General features: G+C 40.9%; 3 protein-coding genes across 6 annotated transcripts; 2 read left to right on the forward strand and 1 right to left on the reverse strand.

Moving 5' to 3' along the window:
- The first annotated feature begins 159 nt into the window (after positions 1–159).
- LOC124189001 (pentatricopeptide repeat-containing protein 2, mitochondrial-like) lies at positions 160–1,996 on the forward strand. The gene is made up of 6 exons (XM_046581948.1): positions 160–334; positions 516–753; positions 818–1,115; positions 1,180–1,488; positions 1,561–1,668; positions 1,734–1,996. The coding sequence occupies exons 1-6, from the start codon at positions 262–264 to the stop codon at positions 1,923–1,925; spliced, it is 1,218 nt and encodes a 405-aa protein (XP_046437904.1). The 5' UTR covers positions 160–261; the 3' UTR covers positions 1,926–1,996.
- Positions 1,997–2,169: 173 nt separating this feature from the next.
- Positions 2,170–3,162, reverse strand: LOC124189005 (peptidyl-prolyl cis-trans isomerase B-like). Its single transcript, XM_046581954.1, has 3 exons — positions 2,903–3,162; positions 2,430–2,822; positions 2,170–2,357 (listed from the first exon to the last, which is right to left on the reverse strand). The coding sequence occupies exons 1-3, from the start codon at positions 3,008–3,010 to the stop codon at positions 2,223–2,225; spliced, it is 636 nt and encodes a 211-aa protein (XP_046437910.1). The 5' UTR covers positions 3,011–3,162; the 3' UTR covers positions 2,170–2,222.
- On the forward strand, positions 2,265–18,930 carry LOC124188998 (tyrosine-protein phosphatase non-receptor type 9-like). 4 transcript variants are annotated; one of them, XM_046581945.1, is made up of 15 exons: positions 2,265–2,378; positions 8,587–8,820; positions 9,409–9,498; positions 9,684–9,824; positions 10,798–10,932; positions 11,561–11,890; positions 12,226–12,569; positions 12,659–13,052; positions 13,171–13,378; positions 13,463–13,528; positions 13,596–15,280; positions 17,301–17,471; positions 17,924–18,035; positions 18,335–18,571; positions 18,636–18,930. In XM_046581945.1, exons 2-11 carry the CDS (start codon positions 8,677–8,679, stop codon positions 13,760–13,762), a joined length of 2,019 nt encoding a protein of 672 aa, XP_046437901.1. In that variant the 5' UTR covers positions 2,265–2,378; positions 8,587–8,676; the 3' UTR covers positions 13,763–15,280; positions 17,301–17,471; positions 17,924–18,035; positions 18,335–18,571; positions 18,636–18,930. The 4 variants fall into 4 exon arrangements, with proteins under 4 accessions (XP_046437901.1, XP_046437898.1, XP_046437900.1 ...); XM_046581942.1 differs by lacking the exon at positions 2,265–2,378 and adding an exon at positions 4,700–4,843; XM_046581944.1 differs by lacking the exon at positions 2,265–2,378 and adding an exon at positions 5,016–5,214.
- Positions 18,931–20,714: the final 1,784 nt, after the last annotated feature.

Below are 20,714 nucleotides of genomic sequence, written 5' to 3' on the forward strand. Positions count from 1 at the left end.
GAAAAGCTGAAACCAATGAAAGTGTATTAAAAAAACAAACAATGAATACACACAAAATAGAAACTCTCTGGCCAAATAAACAAGCCTAAAAAAGCAAAATAATAAAAAAAAAAATACATAAAACAGGATAAATACATTAGTAACAACTTGGCAACGTGGGCTAACAATTCGTCTGTTCATTGTAGACTCACGGATCTTGTCACACACGTGCAATTCGCCGGTCTCACATTTCTTCTGTAATATTTTCAATTCCAGTTTAAAATGATGCAAAATATTACTAGTTACCTGGTTCGAGCTTCGTCTCAATCAACCTTCACCCAGCTGAGATTTCAAGGTATGTGAAATGTGTGATTGTTTTGTGAAAAGAGAAGTGACTAAGAACACACCCTTTACTGTGGTTTTACGTTGAATTTAATTCCTTGCTTTCTAAACATTATGTAACAACGATTTTCGTTTGATCTCTTATAAATTCAATATAGCAGTAATATCATATTGTAATTATTTTTACATTATAGGTCTTCGCTCATTGTACACTGCTGAAGCGCTAGGTTTGGATGGATATGCAACATCCAGAAGCAAGACTGCAGTGAATTTTCATGGTACCCAGATGAAAGAAAAATTTCGTACACGAATGCAAGAGTTTGTTGGTTCCAGTTCATCCAACCTTATTTTCACTGATGATTTGAAAACCATGGTTAATTTGGCAGAAAATACCCCAGAAGACATTAAATTACTCGAACAAATGATTGAAAAGTATTTAAGCTTAAACCTTTATTATTAATACTCAAATTAATATTAACTCTTAATTTATTCAAAGGTTTCATTCTCAGAGCACTGGTTTAAGGTTTGGAACATTTGTCTTTGGCCCAGTCATTATGAGATTCCTTTATTCAATTAATGAGACAAAGGCACTATTGTCATTATTGAGGAATCCTAAAACTGTTACATTGTTTGACCAATTTATAAGCTATCAAATAGCTATGGATCTACTATTGGAGAATAAAATGTACAAAGAAGTACTGGAAGTATTTGATATTGCCCAAAAACGCAATATCCAGGATAACCAGTATCCTAAAAACTGCTTCATTATTGTTATGGCAGCTCTTTGTAGACAGGTACGATAATTTTGATGTTGAAAAAATTATTTTAGAATTGTACTAATTATGTCTACCCATTTAGAATACGCCAGAAAGCTACCAAGAAATGAAAACACTTTTAACCAAAGCTAGTAGTTTCGGCCATATTCCAATGAGAAGAGCCTTAACATACGCGGCGTCCTTGGCGTTGAAGCAAAATGATCCTAAATTTTGTATGGAACTGCTCGCAGAATGCAAACAACAAAACTATGTCACAGTTCGCAATTTGAAAGCAGTGGCCTTGGCCAAACTGGATCGATTTGACGATTGTGTTGCAGTTTTAAGAGCAGCTTTGGAATACGACAGGCCAGCTGGAGTAGAATTCCGCAAACGAAACTTCTTTAAAGACGTTGTAAGTGATAATTCCATAACATTTGATTTCTTCTTTTGGTTCAGTCTTAAATGTTTTCTTGTTATGGTTCAGATTGACACGATCGATCAAGAGATAAAGGGAACTGCCAGTAAAGACGTACAGCTCGAGTATGACCGTGTTGTTAAGACCTTAAGAGACAGAGACATGATTGAAGATCAGGTAATTTAAAATATTTCTGGTTGGTCCATGTAAATGTATTAATGCTATACGCATGATGCTTTCAGATATTAGATTCGATTCTAGATCACCCCATCGACAGAGTGGATCCACGAGAACGTGATAACTGGGGCAGCAACGATCGTAGCTTTGTCGATCGCGGGATGGTCAAAAGGAACTTCAACAAGGACAACCAATATGAAAGAAACGCTCGCCCATTATATCCTCCACGAAGACCTGGATTGAACGAAATGGAATAATTCTTTTCTAGCCATGTAGGAAATGTGTACTAATCGTCTGAATGATGAAAATAGATAATCCGTTCTAGTTATTTTATAGTACATTTTTTGGTAATTGTTTTATTTAAAAAAAAGTCGAGATTACTTGTCAAGTAGAAAATAATGGATTGCAGTGATATTACGTATTGAAATGCATTGTGATATGCGTTTAAATTTTAGGGAAGTTTATCTTCGCACAGATTAATATTGTAAGTAAAATAAGTTGTAAGTCAAAACTTATCAGTTTATTTAATCAATTAATCAATACGCATACATCGATTAATCCGTAGCATCGTCTTTTGATACAGCGAAAGGTTCTGCGATAACTTCAGCACCACAGTCCGCAATTACTACATCCTTAGCAGGCTTATCACGACCATCTGTTTTAGTGCTCTCCATCTTCCGAACGACGTCCTGAAACAGCGCAATATTACGGTGAGTTAACAGCATTGACTACTTGAGTAAAATTTAGAAAAGGTCCATTACCATGCCCTTGATGACTTTTCCAAAAACGACGTGACGACCATCCAGCCATGAGGTTTTCTTGGTTGTCAGGAAAAACTGGGAGCCATTAGTATCTTTTCCAGCATTAGCCATCGATAGCCAGCCAACACCATAATGCTTCAACTTGAAGTTCTCATCAGGGAATCGGTCACCATAGATGCTGCGACCTCCAGTTCCATCCTTGTTGGTGAAATCTCCTCCTTGAATCATAAAGTCTTTGATGATTCGGTGGAAGATGGAGCCTTTATAGCCTTCCCCAACTGGTTTTTTGGCCAATTCAACAAAGTTTTTCACAGTTTTAGGAACTGTTTTGCCGAACAGACCAATCTCAATTCGCCCAATAGCTTCACCACCAATTTCAACGTCAAACCATACCTGAATTCAAGTTATTAGTCAATAAAAGTTTTTGATTGTTTAAGACAAAAGACATAATCAAAGTAGCAAAATGTCATTACCTTGTCTGTTACTTTTGGACCCTTTGTTGTCTTGTCATCGGCCTTTGCGACAGCAAAAATTAGACAGCAGGCATATAGAACGGAGGCAGTAAGCCTAAGAGGACGCATTTTGTGAGGAACGTTTGCCGACAAGATGGTCAATCAAACTAAATTACAATGACACGAGCGTTGACTGAGCTAGGTTAGGCTAGCGTGTGCAAGACTTGCCAGTTTTCAAGTCGGTGATGTGGTATTTTTCTATTGGTTATCACATTTCTTTCTGTCTGTCAGATTTAGTTGCAAGTATGGTCGCTTGGGTTCGCTTTGATACTGGTTCTGACAGCACGATTTAAAAAAAAAATATTTTAAAACAAATTTTAAAACAACTAGCTAATAGATGAACAATTTATATTTGTTGTCCTAAATGATAGTAGATTTTACTCATAATCCATTGGCATCGAAGTTAATCACGCAACATTACGGTCTTAACTCCTAACAAAATAAAGATATACGCTTCCTTGTTTTAGAGAATTAGCCTACATTTGTTACAAGTGATGAATGTGCATACGTATACAAAAGCGGTCAAGCAACCAGGGCCAAGGAGAAGTCAGTTGATGGGCTCTGAGAGAGTATGGCTGCATTATTGGTTGGAAAACCGAATTCGCGTGCGAACTCAAAAGATGCTAGTTTGATAAAAGTGGTTTATGCTAGTCTGCTTTATTTTTATTGCTATCAATAAAGAATGGCGCTGGATGACAAGAATACAAATTGTCTAATTTAAAATCGTTCAGACAGTAATAAAGTTGATCGTTATCGATCTGTCGCCTGTCGGATGCAAATCATTCATCTAGCAAGAAGATACATGATGCGTGCATGCACGAAGAGGAAGATCGCTGATGCGGATATTGTGAAAGTGGTGTAAAAGGCGTAAAAGTATAGACAAGAATGCTGCATCTGCGTTTAGATTGCGTGTGAGAGACTTTTACGACGCGCTGAAAAGTTTTCTATCTCGTTATCTCCAGAAACTTTTGAGTGGGAACTGCACCAAGATTACAAAACAGTCCCCTTTTCATTTTCTGTCGTGTCTTTTTCTTTTTGTAACACTGTCTTATGATATTGCCGGTCTGGTTTTTCACTTGGCCACATTTTTGCTCTCCAAGAAATCTGGAAACTTATCACAAGTTCTACTTCTCGTCAGTTTCAAGGGAGAGAAATAAGGGGTGCGCATATAAGAAGAGGGCGAGAAACATGAGCCTGGGAGTTTAACTGTACCATTTCCGTGTGTGCGTGGAAAGGTCTGTCTAGTCATATTTATTCCCATCTTTGTTTATTCATATTAATTTCATCCACTACTACCCAACGTCTCTGGTTGCTTCCTCTCCAACACCAGATCTACAATGTCCTGATTGATTTTACCCGACAGCTTCTTTTTTGAAGCTTTTATCACGCCGTTCTACAGGGCGAGACCTGATAAAAAAAAGGCAATATGAGCTAGTTCGAACAATCGATTACCTACTAATCTACCATTAAGAGTAGACTAGTCAGATGACGGACTTCTCAGAAAGTCGACTACATCATTCCGAGAAACATGGGCGTTGAGAAGCAAGTGCTGGCATACCATTCATTTCACATTTGTTGAGCAATTATGATTTATTTCCTTCTTAAGTTTTTTTTTTACCATTGTTAAATTCTATTTTTTGATTTTGTTGTGTCCATATGACCATATTCCTCTTCCGCCGTGCAATAAATGGTTAGTTTAGTTGAATGAAGTGAAGAAAACGTACCCTAGATGGCGCAGAGAACCAACAAAACGTCGCTACTGTAATGACCAATGCAGTTGAAGGGCAGCTGTGTTGGTGGCGCTTTTTCAAGTGGTGGCTAGAAACACTAGAGTCGCTATCCCCCCACAATTCAGTCGTATTCAAAATGGCTGACACGACACTGTCGGCCCAAGAGGAATTGGTAAGCCAATACATTTTTTTTGCTTCATAATCCTCTTCCCTCACCCGTACTGGTTACACTCAACTCGTTTTGTTGCGTCACGTTCAAACGTCTCCTGTCAACACGTGGTCGCTGCCAATCACCTGTAAAAAAAAAAAAGAAATCATTTCGTTTTCATTGTTGAGTAGTTGCTAGAAAAGAATCGGGGAGGGAGCACCCCTTGATCGGTGTGTGCTACCGCGGCGCATTGGGAAAGCCGCCCGTGGTATTATAGTGTGTGTTGGGCAGACGCCTCCACAGTGCGTTTTTCCCCTAGTGTGTTTGTGTATGTTCGTGTCTTTTTGGGAGAATCTACTCCACACCCACATTTTCGCGATTTCCCACTCGTTAAGGTATCAAACGTGGTGTGTGTGTTCATTTTCAATTCCTGGAAGAAATCTTCTTCTTTTGACCCTTGTGTGCGTACAACGCCCAAAATTCATTTTTGCCCATTTCAGTTTTTCTACGAAATTTCTTTTCGAATGTTTACCGTTGTTTTCCAAGCACATTGCATACGTCATTTTCGTGGGACCTTGAAACATCTTGAACCGATAATCATTAATAATAGGGAGGCTGTTTTGTGCATTAAAAATGGGAATTTTCGTCTGCTGTGATTGTCAGGGACGGATTTCCGCCCTGAGCAAATTTTTGTTTCTTATTCAAAAGAGGCAGTGAAAAGAACTGACCAAAAGGGAGAAACCCAAGAATATTCGTTTATTCTCCTTTTTGTGTTGCCAGTCTAGTGGTTACCTCATCACTTGCATCCGTGAAGCAATCGGATACTTTTGTGCGTTGAAATGTCCAGTGTCTGAAGTGCAGCTAGAGAGAGATACCACTGAATTTTTTATTGCGAAGAGGAAATGACCGGAAACAGTTTAGCAAAGGGTGTGAAATGTCTTGAAATTTTGAAGGCGCTCATTTCGTATGCATAGGCAACTAACCGACTTTTTGGCCGGAAGTTGGGAAAGAGAAAGGAAGGAAAATTAGAGCGAGGGGAAACAAATCTCTCCCTCTCTCCTGCTGTTGTCGTCGTATTTCTGGCCTCAATTTGCGGCGCATGTGCAAAACACGTGTTGCTCCTGCGGATGCTTATATTAATAAAAAAAAGAAGGAGGCTAAGGGAAAAACCGGCGGATGTTTATTGATTTCTTGCGGATTGGACATTGGCAAAAGACCCAGGGAATGTATTTTTGGCGCCGATGCCAACAGCAAAAAAAAAGGAAAAATGATTGGGGGATACAGAAATTGCTTAGTTGCACGCACACACAACACCATCCGTGCATTTCTTTTTCCTAGCTGGAAGAATCACCACTTGACGGGCGTAGCGAGTCGACAAGATGAGGAAAAACAAGTGTGTGTGTGTGTTGGTTGGAGCAACAGGAAAATGGCTGTTGTGGCTCTTTGTAGTTTAGGATATTCGTTTGATGAATATTCATGTTTCAAACCCGTCCTGGTTGTGAGCAGATCCGGGCTGTCTCTCTCCTTATTTTTCCGTCGTGTCTTTTTTATATATTTTGTGTTTGATTCAAACAAAGACAGGGTGGGGACTCTGCCAAAATTCCTCTGTCGTCATCAGATTTTGATTTTCTAGGAAAATGGGGACCATCTGCATTTCGTCTGGCACGAAATATCAAAATTATTTTTCTTCTTTTTTTTCTGAAATGGCTGCAGTATTCAAGTGGGAAACCCTCGAGGGGAGGTGGGGGGTGTTCCAGGTCGTTCACAGTATCGGCCGATCGGTTTCCGAGACGTCTTTCATCAACAGCACAGGAAATGTTGCCGTTGCAAACAAGCTGTATATATTGTTTGTCTCTGGTATTATTCTCACATTGTGTGTATGTGTCGGTATTGATCTCTTGTTGTTTTCTCTCTCTCGTTATCTTTTCGTTCGTTCGTCACGGCTGGATCTCTCATTCTCACGGACAGGTGGTGGCACTGTCGCAAGGAGGAAGGATTTTCTATTATTTGTTGACGGGGCCATACGCTTGGAACCTTATCTCGTCAACAATAGTGCGACGCACAATCCGTTTTTAGAGAAGATGACGTCGACCTCTGAGTTGTTGACGAGCCCCAGTTTATCTATCGTTTCAATCCAGGAAACAATCCGCAAAAAATCGAATATCGTAGCTAGAAGTCCAGGGTGTATAATTATAACCAGGTGAAAATCCTAAATCCCACGTTATTTTCTCTCCCTTGACTATTTTCTAGAGCCATGTGGGATTTGAATGAATTTACGCTCCTCTAGGCGATGTATCATGTAGATCTCGTAGACCCAGGGAGAAATTGGTCAGGCCCTTGTGGTAGCCGAGAGAAACGGAGGCCGCCGCCGCCTGCTTATTGGACGCTCGGGTCTCTTGTTTCAGCTTTGTTACGTCACGTGACCAGTGCGTTCAACTCTTCAGGTCCAACCGAGCGTATACCAACCAGAAGGCAGAGAGAGAGAGATATGCTGCCAAGGGGAAAAAGAGAAATAAAGAAATAAAGAAAACCCCCCCCCCCCCCCAACTCTCTTTTGCTGGGTTTCCAACTTTAGTAGTTGCCGGTCGAGGCGTTCCAGCGGAAGCAAGGGATTGTCAGTCGTTGATTAAACGGCCCGTCTGACGCTCTCTCAAGGGTCCACTGCACTTTTGACGAGACACGGTGCTCCTCCGTGTTCCGAGACTTGTACACCAAAAATATTCGCGCGACTTTCGACTATCAAAAGAAAAAAGTGTCGTGTGTTTGCGTGCGCGTGGGTTGTCCTCGACGTCTTTTCAATTTGGAAATGTGCTGCTTCGTATGTTCGACATCAACACAGTTCGGTTTCTAGTTTTTTCCCAGAAAGAGCGAGCGAGAGACGAGCCTTATTAGAAAAGAAATAAAAACGATTCGAACAGAAGTTCCAAACTTTCGCAAATGCGGCAGGCAAGCAGTAACCGGGGAACGTTTAACATTGCGACCCTGAACGACGACCAGATTGAGGTACTCTACTTGTATTGTTTATTGTTAATATAACGTCCGTTTGCCCTGAAATACCCAAAAGTTTTGAAGCTCTTCCGGATGGAGCGCTTTTCTCTTTTGTTTACAGACATCGACCCCCCTCCTGGACCCAACGAGTTCCTCTTTGTACACACAAGGCAGACGTATATATATATATGTGCAAGGCATATAGCGCTCTTTTCAAATCAATATCATCGCCACAGACCACACCATACGATGGAAATGGTCACGTGATCTAGAAACCTCGAATAGATGCCCCGTTTTTTTGGTCGTTCTTTACTAGTTATTTCAATTACGTCGGTGAAAAACAGCAGCAGTTTTTATTCTTTCAATTTGGTAGAAGAGAAAAAAAAATTCCTCGGCGGTGGTTTTGTATTCACCGGAGAAAAACAAAAAACCTCAAACCAATCAGCCAAGGATTTCAGCTGAGGGAACACACAAAAAACAGAACAACAATCACCCGAAAGTCCGTCTGCGTGTGACACACACACCAACACAAAACCCGTTTGTTATTACAGCGTTTGTTAGAGGGAGAAAAAAGATCTTGGGGGTTTTAGCGGTTGGCGTTAACGTCGCCTCTCTTGTGTGATGATAAACTCCAGTGGCGTTTTCCTCCTCGTCTTTTTTTCGGTGAAGAGACCAGCTGCGGATAGAGAGTCGTCCTGTGTGGCCCCACACGAAAAATGAATCGTTTCTTTGTGCTGCTGCGACGATGATGTATTGATTTTTAATTCTTCTTTTCACAGGCGGCCAAGGAATTCATTGCGGCCGTCAACCGTGCCCGTCAGCAACGGGGCTCTGGACCGCTCTCGTGGGCGACAGCCGTCAAGTTTTTGATGGCACGCAAGTTTGACGTCGGACGAGGGCTGACTCTCTACGAGCAACACGAATCGACGCGGATCCGAGAAGGACTGGTCCGCTTCGAGCCCGCCGCTGAACCGCTTCGAGCCGAGTTGGAGACGGGAAAGTTTACCGTGCTAGTAAGTAAAAATCCCCCGAGTCACGAAACACACACAACTAACCTTCATTTATTTCTTCTTTTCTTTTTCATCCATGATAGTCGTAAAATTAAAAAGAACCCGACACACAAAACAAAAAGAATAGCATTTCCAGGCGAATGAAAAATGCCTTTATAGTAGAAACAAAAAAGGGGCTTTAAAGTCACTGGCGGATTGCATGTTGTCTTTTTTTCTTCTTCTTCTTTCTTTCTTTTTTTTTTGTTTTGTTGCTGTCGACATTGAATGCGCTTTTGATGCTCGTTTCCTCACGGCAACGTGAGGGAATGATAATGATGATGTTTCCGCTGTGCAGTTGTTGTTTTCTTCTTTTTCGTACTTTTCGACATCTTTTAATTTTTATGATTTAAAAGAAGAAGAAAATACGGATATAAATACCGTCGCTACGCTCGTGAGGCAATTTTAGCTCAGCCGCTTTGAATTTGTCTGTACAAGAGTCAGAATGTAGAAAACAAAAAACAACCCTCTCTGAAAAATAAGAAAACAACAACAACAAGAAAAATATTTTTGCTAAACGTGTTGTCTACAATAACCCGACCGGTTTATAATTAGCCAACTCGAGATGGAGGTGGTGCTGCCATAGCTGTCTTTACCGCTCGCCTACACTATCCTGAGCTCTCTAATCACCAAGTCACACTCCAGGTAACCGCTCGTTTACCATAGATTCACCCCTTTTATTTTTTGAAATGCATCCTATTTTTGTTTTTGTTTTAAGGAGTTAAAAAAAATTGCATGGCACACCCTTTTCGAATTTTTCATTTTAATACCTTGTCATCTTCTGCTCATTCAAGAATCATTAATTTTCTCGGTTGTTTGTTTTATTTCAGGGTGTCGTTTATCAACTGGACGTGGCACTGGAGAGTGTCGACACGCAACGCTCCGGCCTCGTGTTCATCTACGACATGAGCGATTCGAAATATGCCAACTTTGACTACGACCTCAGTCAAAAGATATTGACATTACTTAAGGTGATTACATCATTCACTTCCCCCCCTTTTTATTCTTTTTTGTGTCTCGGATCTGGGAGTAATTGGGGAATTCAATCTCCTCGTCGTGGTATTCATGACAACACTAATTATGTTACATTTCCTTCCCCTATTCTGAATTGTGTATGCAATCCCGGTCTGGTAACGGGAGAGCCAGCCAGCGTCACCATGACAACCAACATATGATTAGACCACAGTCGTCTTGTCTTTTTATATCTCTGCGTATCTTAGTGCACGTTAACGTAATACCTGAATACCTTGACCTTTTTGCTACATGGGAAGTTACGTGGGGGATTGCGCGTGCTCACCTAAACCAACCCACTCGCCCATCATCGCTCAGTCCCGGTAGTCGAAAGATTCGGCCGCGACGGTGTGTGTGTGTTTGGTCTTGTCAGTTGGGCGTCGTCGTCGTCGTGATCGGACGCCGAACTTTTCCTTTTGTTTTGTTTTTTCTTCGTTTCTCTTCTTCTTTTTCTTCTCTCGTCTACGTGTGTATTGTCGTTCGCGGGCAGGAAGCCTCTTGTCTACGCTGTGAAGCAGTTCCAATAATAGGATTGAAATTACCGGGAGTGGAGTTAGCGACCGAAAAAACTGATCCGAGTCATTGCCTTTCAGGAAAAACAAAAAGAATTTTCAGTTTCTTCTTCCTTTTTTTCCCTTGCCTTTATTTTTATATGTGTGTACCGGCGGGAGGAGGAGGGGGGGGATGCGTGTGACGGAAACCATTCGGTATGTTTCCGATTGTTTGCCAGTTGAACTGTGACTTTGAATCGTCTCGGTCCGCTCTTGGTTGCCTTCCGTCTTTTGTTTCCTCGTCGCTCCCTGTTGCCGGTGCTGCCAAGCGCAAAATGCAGAAACCAAAAACAAGACAACAGGAGATTGAGGACTTTGAAATAGTCTACGGATTTTGACGTTTGTGTGTTTTGTTTTGTTTTTGTTTTCCCGTTTCCTACAGGGAGCTTATCCAGCCCGACTGCGAAAAGTGTTGATAGTGACAGCGCCACTCTGGTTCAAAGCTCCATTCAAAATTTTGCGGCTGTTTGTCCGCGAAAAACTGCGAGATCGTGTCTACACCGTCAGCTTACCTCAGGTATTTATTTGGCATATTTTTCTGAAAAAGAAATTTTGTTTTCATTCACTACTGACACTAACGTCACCCTATGCGAGTGTATTTGTGTTTTTTCAAACTGAAGAGAGATATGCCGAGGCCAATAGCCCGTGGGTGTTGAAGAGAACGTGCGCGCGCGCGGACGAACGCTCGCGCATCCGCTAATTTATGGCGTGAATTTTTTCTTTTCTTTTTTTCTCCTTAAAAAAGAAATGTGTTGTGTTTTTTTATTTCCTCCATACGCACATTTTCTTCGCACCGCATTTGGTTCCGGTTGAAGCGGCCAGTTAACTCGAAAAAAGAACTCACGCTAGTGTGACTCTGTGTGTTGGTCTCTCGCACGAATACACCGCAAACGAGCATTTGCTGGTCGTACAGGGAAGAGGAAAAAATGCTTCGTTCCGGCTGTTGTTCCGAGTGAAAAAGTGAAGGGATGGAAATTGTATTTTTGTTTTTTGTTAAATGCGGAAGGGAGCGACTGCCGTGAGTATTGATTTCGCCCGAGTTCACTGTGACAGACGGAAAGCGAGGAGCCGATTAGAATAAAGTGTATATTGCTTGCTGTTTGTTTTTCTTTCTTTCTTCATTTCTTGTTGTCCATCTCCTTTAGTTGACGCTGCATTTACCCGCCGACTCGTTGCCGAGCGAACTGGGCGGCAACCTTAAAGTGGATCACGGCGCTTGGCTTCGCTATTGCTTCAAATCGATGACGAATCGCGTCGGGGATTTGTGCGACATATCAACTGGACCCAACCCACTGTTTCCGCCCTCTGAGACGGCCACCACTTCTGAAGCGGATGATCGGCCCGAAGGCAGGGAGGACGACCAAGAGGAGGAGGAGGAACCCATTAGCGAAGTCTCGTCTGATGAAGACGACGACGACGTCGAGGAGATCGAAGAACCCGTCCCGCTGCAAGTCGAGTCTGTTGCGCACAGGCTGGTAAATAAGTTTGAAAACGTCTTCAACATTCCTGGCTTTTCTTTCTCTATTATAGTCATTGTTTGGCGGTGCGGAAAAGAAGAATCAATACCAGAAGAGAGAGAGAGAGAAAGAAAGAGAAGGGTAATAGAGAAGGGGGACTTTCACTCTCTCTCAGACGGATCGATTCCTTCTATTAATACGAGCATTTTGCCGAGTTGATAAAAAGTTTCCCTTTCAGCAATGGCTGCAGCTTATTCGCAGACTAGTAGTGGCAGTAGCGAAAAGGGTTGGTGCTGCCTGTGCAATGAAGATGCTTAATATTGAATGTGTTTTGTGCCGCATAAATTATACAGCAGGAGCCGATACCGCTGGCGCCAGCCTCTCAGGAGTTCGTCAACAACTTTGCTTCCGTTTCGTGCAAAACTGCTTCGGTGGTGGAAGGGCTTCCACCGCCCAAGCCAACAGTGGCCAACGTTTCGGATAATATGGTCATAGAGAGGTCCGCCTCTCCACCGCCGCCGCCGTCGTCGGCCAGCAGCGGATTCTCGGACGACGACAGTCTGCACTTTGACGACGGCAGGGGTATGACCCTTGAAGAGTTTGCAGGTCACGTCAAAGCCAAAAGCAAACAGGGTCTTTACCTCGAGTATGCCGACATCAAAGCCAAAGGCACGGACGGCACTTTTAACAATTCCAGGTGAGTTGTTTACGTGTTTTTACCGCTGCTGCATAACGTGGGAGTGGTCGTTTGAACTTTTTTGTTTTTTCTTTCTTTGCTTCTTCCAGATTAAAAGGCAACGCTGCCAAGAATCGTTACACGGACGTTTTGTGCTACGATCACAGCCGGGTCGTCTTGTCGATGGAGGATTCCGACGACCCTTGCTCGGATTACATCAACGCCAACTACGTCGACGGCTACAAACAAAAGAACGCTTTCATCTCGACACAGGGCCCGCTACCAAAGACGTACGGCGACTTTTGGCGGATGATTTGGGAGCAGCAGTGCGCCGTGGTCGTCATGACGACGCGTTGCCTGGAGAGAGGAAGACCCAAGTGCGGTCAGTATTGGCCTCTGGGAGAAGAAGAATCAGCCGAATACGGCCATTTCGAAATCATCAACCTGACAACGGAGCAACAGAGTGATTACACCATTTCCATGCTCCATCTGACGAACCTCAAGGTAGCCGTCCACTGTCCACCCGTCCCGTGTTCTGTTTATGGACATGTGTTTAAACTCATTCATATTCATTACGACTCTTTTCTTCTTTTTCGTTTGTTTTCTCCTTGCGTTTCGGCAGACGCGCGAGACTCGATCCGTGGCGCACATGCAGTTCACTTCGTGGCCAGACTACGGAGTGCCTCTCTCTGCCACGGCCATGCTCGAGTTCTTGCAGCGAATGCGTGACATGCAGAGCGGGTTGGTCGCGGCCATGGGCGACACGTGGATCGGTCATCCCCTTGGCCCTCCTATTGTCGTGCACTGCTCAGCCGGCATTGGCCGCACAGGTACTTACATATATCCATATAATTAGATGATTAGTCCTCTAACCTCGGATCTAATCAACTTTTGTCGGCAAATTATTCCGGTAGGTTCGCTGTGCACGATCGATATTTGTCTGAGGAGACTAGAGGACGTCGGTACGATCGATGTTTTAGGTGAGTGAGAGGACAAAGGAACTCGTGAAGCTCTTGATAGACGATTTAATGGATCGATTTTTGATAGGCACGGTTGAGAAAATCCGGTCGCAGCGTGCCCACTCGATTCAGATGCCTGATCAATACCTCTTCTGTCACACTGCCATCTTAGAGTGCGCCGTGGCGGCCGGCCTCCTCCAAGGCGACGAACTGGCCTGCCTAGATGACGAGGATGACAGCAGCGACGGCGGTTAGGCTCTCTTCTGGGTCTATCTACGGAGATATTAAGAGAAAAAAAAAGAAACAAAACAACACACCCGACAGGGGGCTGCTGACCCCTTGAGGTGGAATGAGATAAAACAAGAGGACATTGATTTTTCCTTTCCCCCTTCGTTCGGCTCGAAGGATCACATCGAGGCCGATTCGCTTGTACATTTTTTCTACTTCTGATAAATTCCAAGTAAAAGAAAACATACAAAACAAAAAAAAAAAGACTAAAACTAAACTAAACAGAATGAATTGTGTATAGGCACAAGTTAAGAAATTGACGCTAACTCTTTTTTTTTTTGTCATTAACCAACCATTTATTTATTTCTTCTGTCTGGCTATTTCTATTTGGAAGGATGAAAGTTAACTCCTAACCATTCTTTCCCATTTATTATGATTTTCCCCCCCATCTTATTCTCTTTACATTCATTGTGTGTGCATTTCGTGGCTCATCTTTTTTAAGTGTACATTACGCCAAAGACTTGTATTTTCCTTTTCTTGATTATCCTTCTACTCTTGTGTGCGTGCTTAACTTTGTAAATCTTCTACTCCGTTTACTCTTTGACTGAAAAACTGTGCGCCCAAGATTAATTCTTACTTTTGACCTTTTTTCCTATATCAATAACCGAACGAATCGTTGAAAAAGGACTTTGGATGACACACAAATTCGTCTGTATCGAAGAGTTTTGACATTTACAACTGATGGGAATTTACTATAGATGATTGAAAAGGGTAAATATGTTTTGACTAGATTGATTGGATTTCAAAAGACAAGTTGAGACGACGTACGCAAAAGATGGAACTTTGCGTTGGAAAGTAGCGATCGATGCGATTTTGTTTTCATCTTAACTGCATGAATTGTGATGGTCTTAATGGATGCCGGTCGTTCGATGTCTCTTTGACGAGTACCACCCATCTCTTGAACGTAGTTAGCCGTGCTTTTTAACAAACTTGGAATCGATCGCAAAGTTGTCCCTCTTTCCTCTCTTCTTCATATCCTGTTTATTCAAATGATTTTTTAGTTCATTTACGTTTTGTGCATTGCATAACTCGTCATCTTCATCTATGGATGTATAAACGATTGCACAGTAATAATGTCCATTCGACTTGGAAAAACGGAGACAAAGTAAACGCTACTTGTGTATCAAAATTGAGCTGAAAACAACATCCCTTTCATTCATGATACATTTTTACAGGTTGAAGAATTCGCTTGTTGTTGTATACCTTGAATTATTTAAACAGGGTATGTTACAAAACGAAGCAAAAAAAGATGTCTTTCGAGGATTAGAGGTCCCATAAAACGTCCTTGTTAGCAACGAGTTTATAGCATTTTTTTTCCATACAGGTTTTTCCAGCAGTTTTACATAATTTCGCGACCTTGACTTCGTCGCATTCGTTTTCTACATCGAAAACAAACGGAATGCGCAATATAAGGTGTTCAACAGGGAAAAAGAGCTCCACTCCTACATGAATGATGTCACAATGATCTAATATCGACTATTACAGGTGGGATTTAAAATTTCTTACTTTCTGTAATGTTATCGTTAACTTACCTTGAAGTATTACTTTATAAGAGACGAAATGTCAAAAAAGAAAAAGGTGGCGAATCTTATGAACGTTCTTGGTATTAAATATCCTGTCGTTCAAAAAAGCTTGTTAAAGAGAAGCAATTTACGATCGTAATGGGTTTTTGTGGGTTTTGGGTTCGGAGAAATGACTTTCTTCAATAGGTTGTCTTGTGTTCGAAGTTGGGAGGCTGTCACTTTATCTGTCGAGACTGTCACTTGCTTTAAATGTTCGAATATTGAACAGTGTACGCTAGGAAATGATATCAAAGTAGGTTTTTGTAATGTGAATTATATTGATTTTTTTCATTATTTTCATCGCCATAAAACGCAATACGAAACCGATTTTTCGTGAGGTTTTTATCAGAAATTGGGAGATGTACACGATAAACAAGCAGGATAAATAAATAAGTTTGTGCAAATTTGAATGATAAGGTTTTGCCATTTGCTTGGTTCCCAATCGGCCCAACCCTCAAATTGCCAAATTGGCCTAGTAAAACTAATGAATTCCTGATGGATTTGGCCGTTGACAATTTTTTTTAATGTTTATTGCTGAGGACATCTTGTGGCCAGATTTGTCTTCAGTTGATGGGAGTAGACGTAGGCGTAGGCGTTGGCTCTTTAGGTTTAGCCTCTACCTTCTTCTTGGTTCCCCGTTAGTTTGAAGCGTGAATTTTGAGAGTAAGGTTTGTTACCATTGTCGGATATATTTCTATTTGGGATTGGTCCATAGGAGATGGTGAACGAATAAATTTTATTTTAACGTGAAGTAAAAAAGGAAAGTGCTGTCCCATTTTTATTGGTAGACGTATCGGACGTATCTTGAAGATCTTAATCTTACAGGTTTGAAAACCACGCTGCCCACCACGGATGTGGGCCGAGATGGTCCGAGATGGGAAAATGATTTTAGGACGAGATGGGGAAAATTAGCTACAAGGCCATCTTAATCGCTGTTTGGTTATCGTCATCCTCCCCGAAGAACAGCAGTATAACAAAAGCATCGAGAAAAGAGGAGCTTTAATTAAATACTTACTATTTTCTTCTTTCGAAAGAATCAGTTGTTTGATCTTTGCCGGTCTCTGTCAATCGTTGCCGATAGTACCATTTTATCAATCAAATTCAATTTAATGGTTTAAATGCCGTCGGGTCAGGTACTAGTACCAGCTCCAGATTCCCTGAAAGGCAACGCACGGCACCATAGGGACTTCCTTCCATTCCATCTTGTCGATGCGGTGATGGATTCTAGAGGGTGTGCGGTGCGTTCCCAACTGTCGAAAGTAAGTGTAAAAAAATTTCCACCAGGGACCAGGATACAGTCCGCATAACCGCCGCATTAGTCGTTAGGGCGCCGAAGAAGAAAGACGTATCGTTAGCCTAATGCCAATCGTCTTGTGAAATTCAAAGAAAATCAGCATTTCTGTTAAAAAACATAGAGTGGGTGATTAGGTTTTTATTTTTAGGCTATATTTTTAAGGAACTATTTTTTTAAAAATTGTATCAAATTGTTTCACTTCTTTTCGTAGATTATATTAACTAATAATCTAATAGCTTTAAACTCGGTGTCTGTGTAATAATTTCTAAATCAGGCCCTTTTTGCGAGTCGCCTGTTAGTTGTACGTTTCTTTTGGCTAACGATGGCTTTAAGCCTTTGATCATTTTCAGCTGTCAAATTAGTCAGTTTCAGCTACTTTGCACATCGTTAAAATGTATCGGTAGTTATTGTGTGGTAACTTTTTGGTGACGATTAACGATAACTATTCCACCAACAAAGCTCACTTGTTAATTATTCAATAATGTTTTTTTTTTTTTTTCTACTAAATCTATTTCACGAAGATGACGAATATTTTGTTACTTTTCGGAATATTTCGGTTTATTTTCCGTCACACTATCGTCCGTGTATGCTAAGGGCTATCACATACTGTGCATAGGTGGCTAAATTCTAAATATTTCAGTGTGTTTAGGGATTGAACTATTCAGCCCTATTGTGTTGAGGGATGTAGGAGTGAGGGTTCCCATAGTTTTGAGACGAGAAACCAGTTTGCCATTCTTTTTCTTCCGAGAAGCTGGCCGAGAAGGATACTCAAGTCATTGCTGGGTACTTTCTTTCCTGACATTGTTCTTCATAAGGAAAGGTAATTGCTGCTTTGATTCTTAATGTAAATGCTTTTTGTATGGTTAATTTACGGGTAACATGGCCTTAAATTTATACTTGCCAATTACATGCGGCCATGCCTGTTGTACACTTGTTCAAAATGTCGTCTATTGCTGCATGTTGCACGTTTCGTCACATAATTAAAGTACTTTAAGAACAGTACAAGTAATAATGTTGAGTAACTTAACAATCCTAAGACTTCATTTCAACATAAATATTCTGTAATTAATTAATTGATAGAAATTGAGCTTATTAGTATTCTGAGCGATTAGTAAACTAAAATTGCAAGTCATTTGCAAATGTTTTCTGTGATTTATTGTGTGAATTTTTTTCAGTTGAGAGATGCACTTGAATAGGGCTTGCGAAGACATGCACTGTAGTTAATAATAATTTGAAAAGTATTTTTTACCAATCTAATTTATTTTGTGACAGGTTGGTGGAGATTGTTATTGATGTGCAGTGCCAAGTCAACAAGAGGAGATAAGATGCCAAGCCTCCGTGCTGAGGCCTCTACTATGTTGCGAGATGAAAATGCAGAAAACGGGTAATCTGAAATGGTTACATCTACTTGTAATAAGACAAATTGAGTGGGTTAGCATTTTGTTAAATTTTAGTCCATATGTGTTCTTTGCTTAGAATTTACTCGAGTTAGGCCTAAAATTCTTGATTTAGATGCCATTTGACAACCTGTTTCAAGTAAGAATCCTATGTGAAAAGATTTTGATCAGCTTGGGAAGAGTTACAATTTGTTTCTTTTGACAATTTTTATTGAACAGAACTAAAATTCCCTATTTAATATTTTTGAAAATGTTATTGGTTTATTAATGTACTTTTGCTTTGTAGGTTTCATTGGTTAAAAATAGTTTGAGCTGTTAATGGTGGTGATGTCTGGTGTGGCAGTCATTTTCCCATTGAGAGGTGCACTGAAATGGATCTTCTACATACTTTCAGTTCAACATCATACTTCAATTTACCATGTTGGTGTTCATGCAGTGTTGAACTGTTGTGTGAAATAATTGGTGTTGCCTGATGTCTGGCATTTTGTTGGTGTGTTCTCTCGCTACCTGTACCCACATTGAGGTAATGTTGGATGAATAGTTATATTTAATAATATCTTGGACCTAAATCTCGGTTCTCGTTCCAGGTTAATCGTACGCCGCCGTTCTAGACTTGATCCATTGGTGAAGCCGAGATGAGTTGCTGAAATGCAAGACCGAAAAATTATTTGAGTTTGACAATTTACAATTGCATATCTGTTCTCCCTTTCCCTAAGTAAACAATATGTCCGACGGTGGTTAGTTGTGTGAAAAAATTGCCATCAGACTTCATGATTTGTATGAGAAATTAGATAGACCAGGGATTTTTATGCTCTAATTAACTCTACTCACATCTTAACAACCCTTTAAATGTTTCTCTTATAAAACAATAAAATATTGAAAACAAAACTGCTTTCTGCTGTACATTTATTAATATCAAATTGCGCATTTAAATATGAACAATTTCCAGCCCAAAATTTTATTAATTTTTAAATTTTGCTAAAAACAACCACCATTTATTATTTTACTAAGTTTTTTTCGCAAAAAATTGGCGATGTTCAATGATACCATATTTTATATTTATTTAATATTTTTATTTATTTTAACGCAAACATATATATTTTATGGCCCCCAGGGAGGGGGGGGCCTGTGACTTTCCCAACCGCGATAATAACATGTGCCGTTATTATTTTGTTGGTGCAGAAAGCCGGAATTTAATCTAGCAGTTGTCGACTATGTCAAATCTGACATAGGGTCAGATTGCCACAATCATACTGCACAAGTAAAAACGCAAAAGACGACAGATGAAACCAATTCAAGTAAGCAACTCACTGGCAGAGCAAAACCACAAATAGAAACGGATAAAAATATTTAAAGTCAGCAACACGAGATACCACTTGCAAAGCAAAAAACAGTTAAAATTTTCATGTCAGCAATTTGGAAAAATTCTGGCACAGCTGCTTCAGGATAACTCCAGCACAGCTACTTCTGGGTAACACTGGCACCACATCCTGCAAACAACGGTTGAAGTTGTCTTCATCACACCTTTCACCATCTGGCTGCAGCAAGAAGCGTGGTTGTAAGACCTATTGAAGAAAATAAAAAAATTACCATCGGGAAACACAAGTGTGTACAGAATTACACAGGAACTCATTACGACTAAAGAATAGCAGGAGTAAGAGTAAACAGAACAACTTTGATATCTCAAATTTTACAAAGGAAGATTTACCGTTGGCAAGGTATTCAAATTTCCACAGTAGCAAAGCAAATTGATCTCTAGTCATATGAGGAAATAGTTGTAGGAAATCTGAAGAAAATAATTACTTTTGCTGTTGCATGGGACGAGACGTATGACTGGGTACAGGCAGCGAGACACACGAGGCACGACATTTCGGCAAATGTACAGGCATTTTCAATTCCGATGGCAAAGTGGTATGATCAATCACCTGTAAATTGACACATCAAGATTTTACATTCCATTAACCTAATTAATTGACAAGAAATACCTTTTCATTTTGGGAAACGTCACGACCGGCTTCCCATTTCTGCTGCGTCGAAGAACAAAATGGCCAAATTTTGGCCCTTGACGACACTCGCGCCACCTGGTGGACCTCATTTGTGACACTAGCGACAGCCAATTGGAATGCTTGCTTGCTGACAGCACGCAGCAGCTAAACTTGAATTCTTCACGCCTTTCACTAGCTGGAAGCCTGGCACGAAATGAATCAAGTGAGGATGAATACCAGATTACTCGAGCAGCTTTCCCTATAAGAAAACACACGAATTATTTACTTGGCCATTTCCGATCATTTTCCGTAACTTTTTCAACATAAAAATCTATAATAGTAACAAAAAGTATGGGGGGGGGGGGTTTAAGACAACAAATAAAACTTACAGTTTTCTGAAGAAAAGAATAATTTTCCTGCCTGTGGCTGTAAGGCAGCAGCAACGTGTTATCCGTGTTTGAGTTAGGTTTCCATCTAACTTTGGCATCAAACAATTAGTCATGTTGAATCTAAAGGAAATATGTCAATAAATATTCCAGCATTCATGCAATAAGGTAAAGTTAGTTGTTACCTACTACTACAGTAGAACATTCAGAAAAATACAAATCTGGTCATGTGCCCTGCATCTTTTCACAGGACTTCTCCCAAGTTGCTGCAATTAACCTGAAGATTACCCATGGC

Source organism: Daphnia pulex, chromosome 2 (genome assembly GCF_021134715.1).
Source record: "Daphnia pulex isolate KAP4 chromosome 2, ASM2113471v1".
NCBI lineage: Eukaryota > Metazoa > Arthropoda > Branchiopoda > Diplostraca > Daphniidae > Daphnia > Daphnia pulex.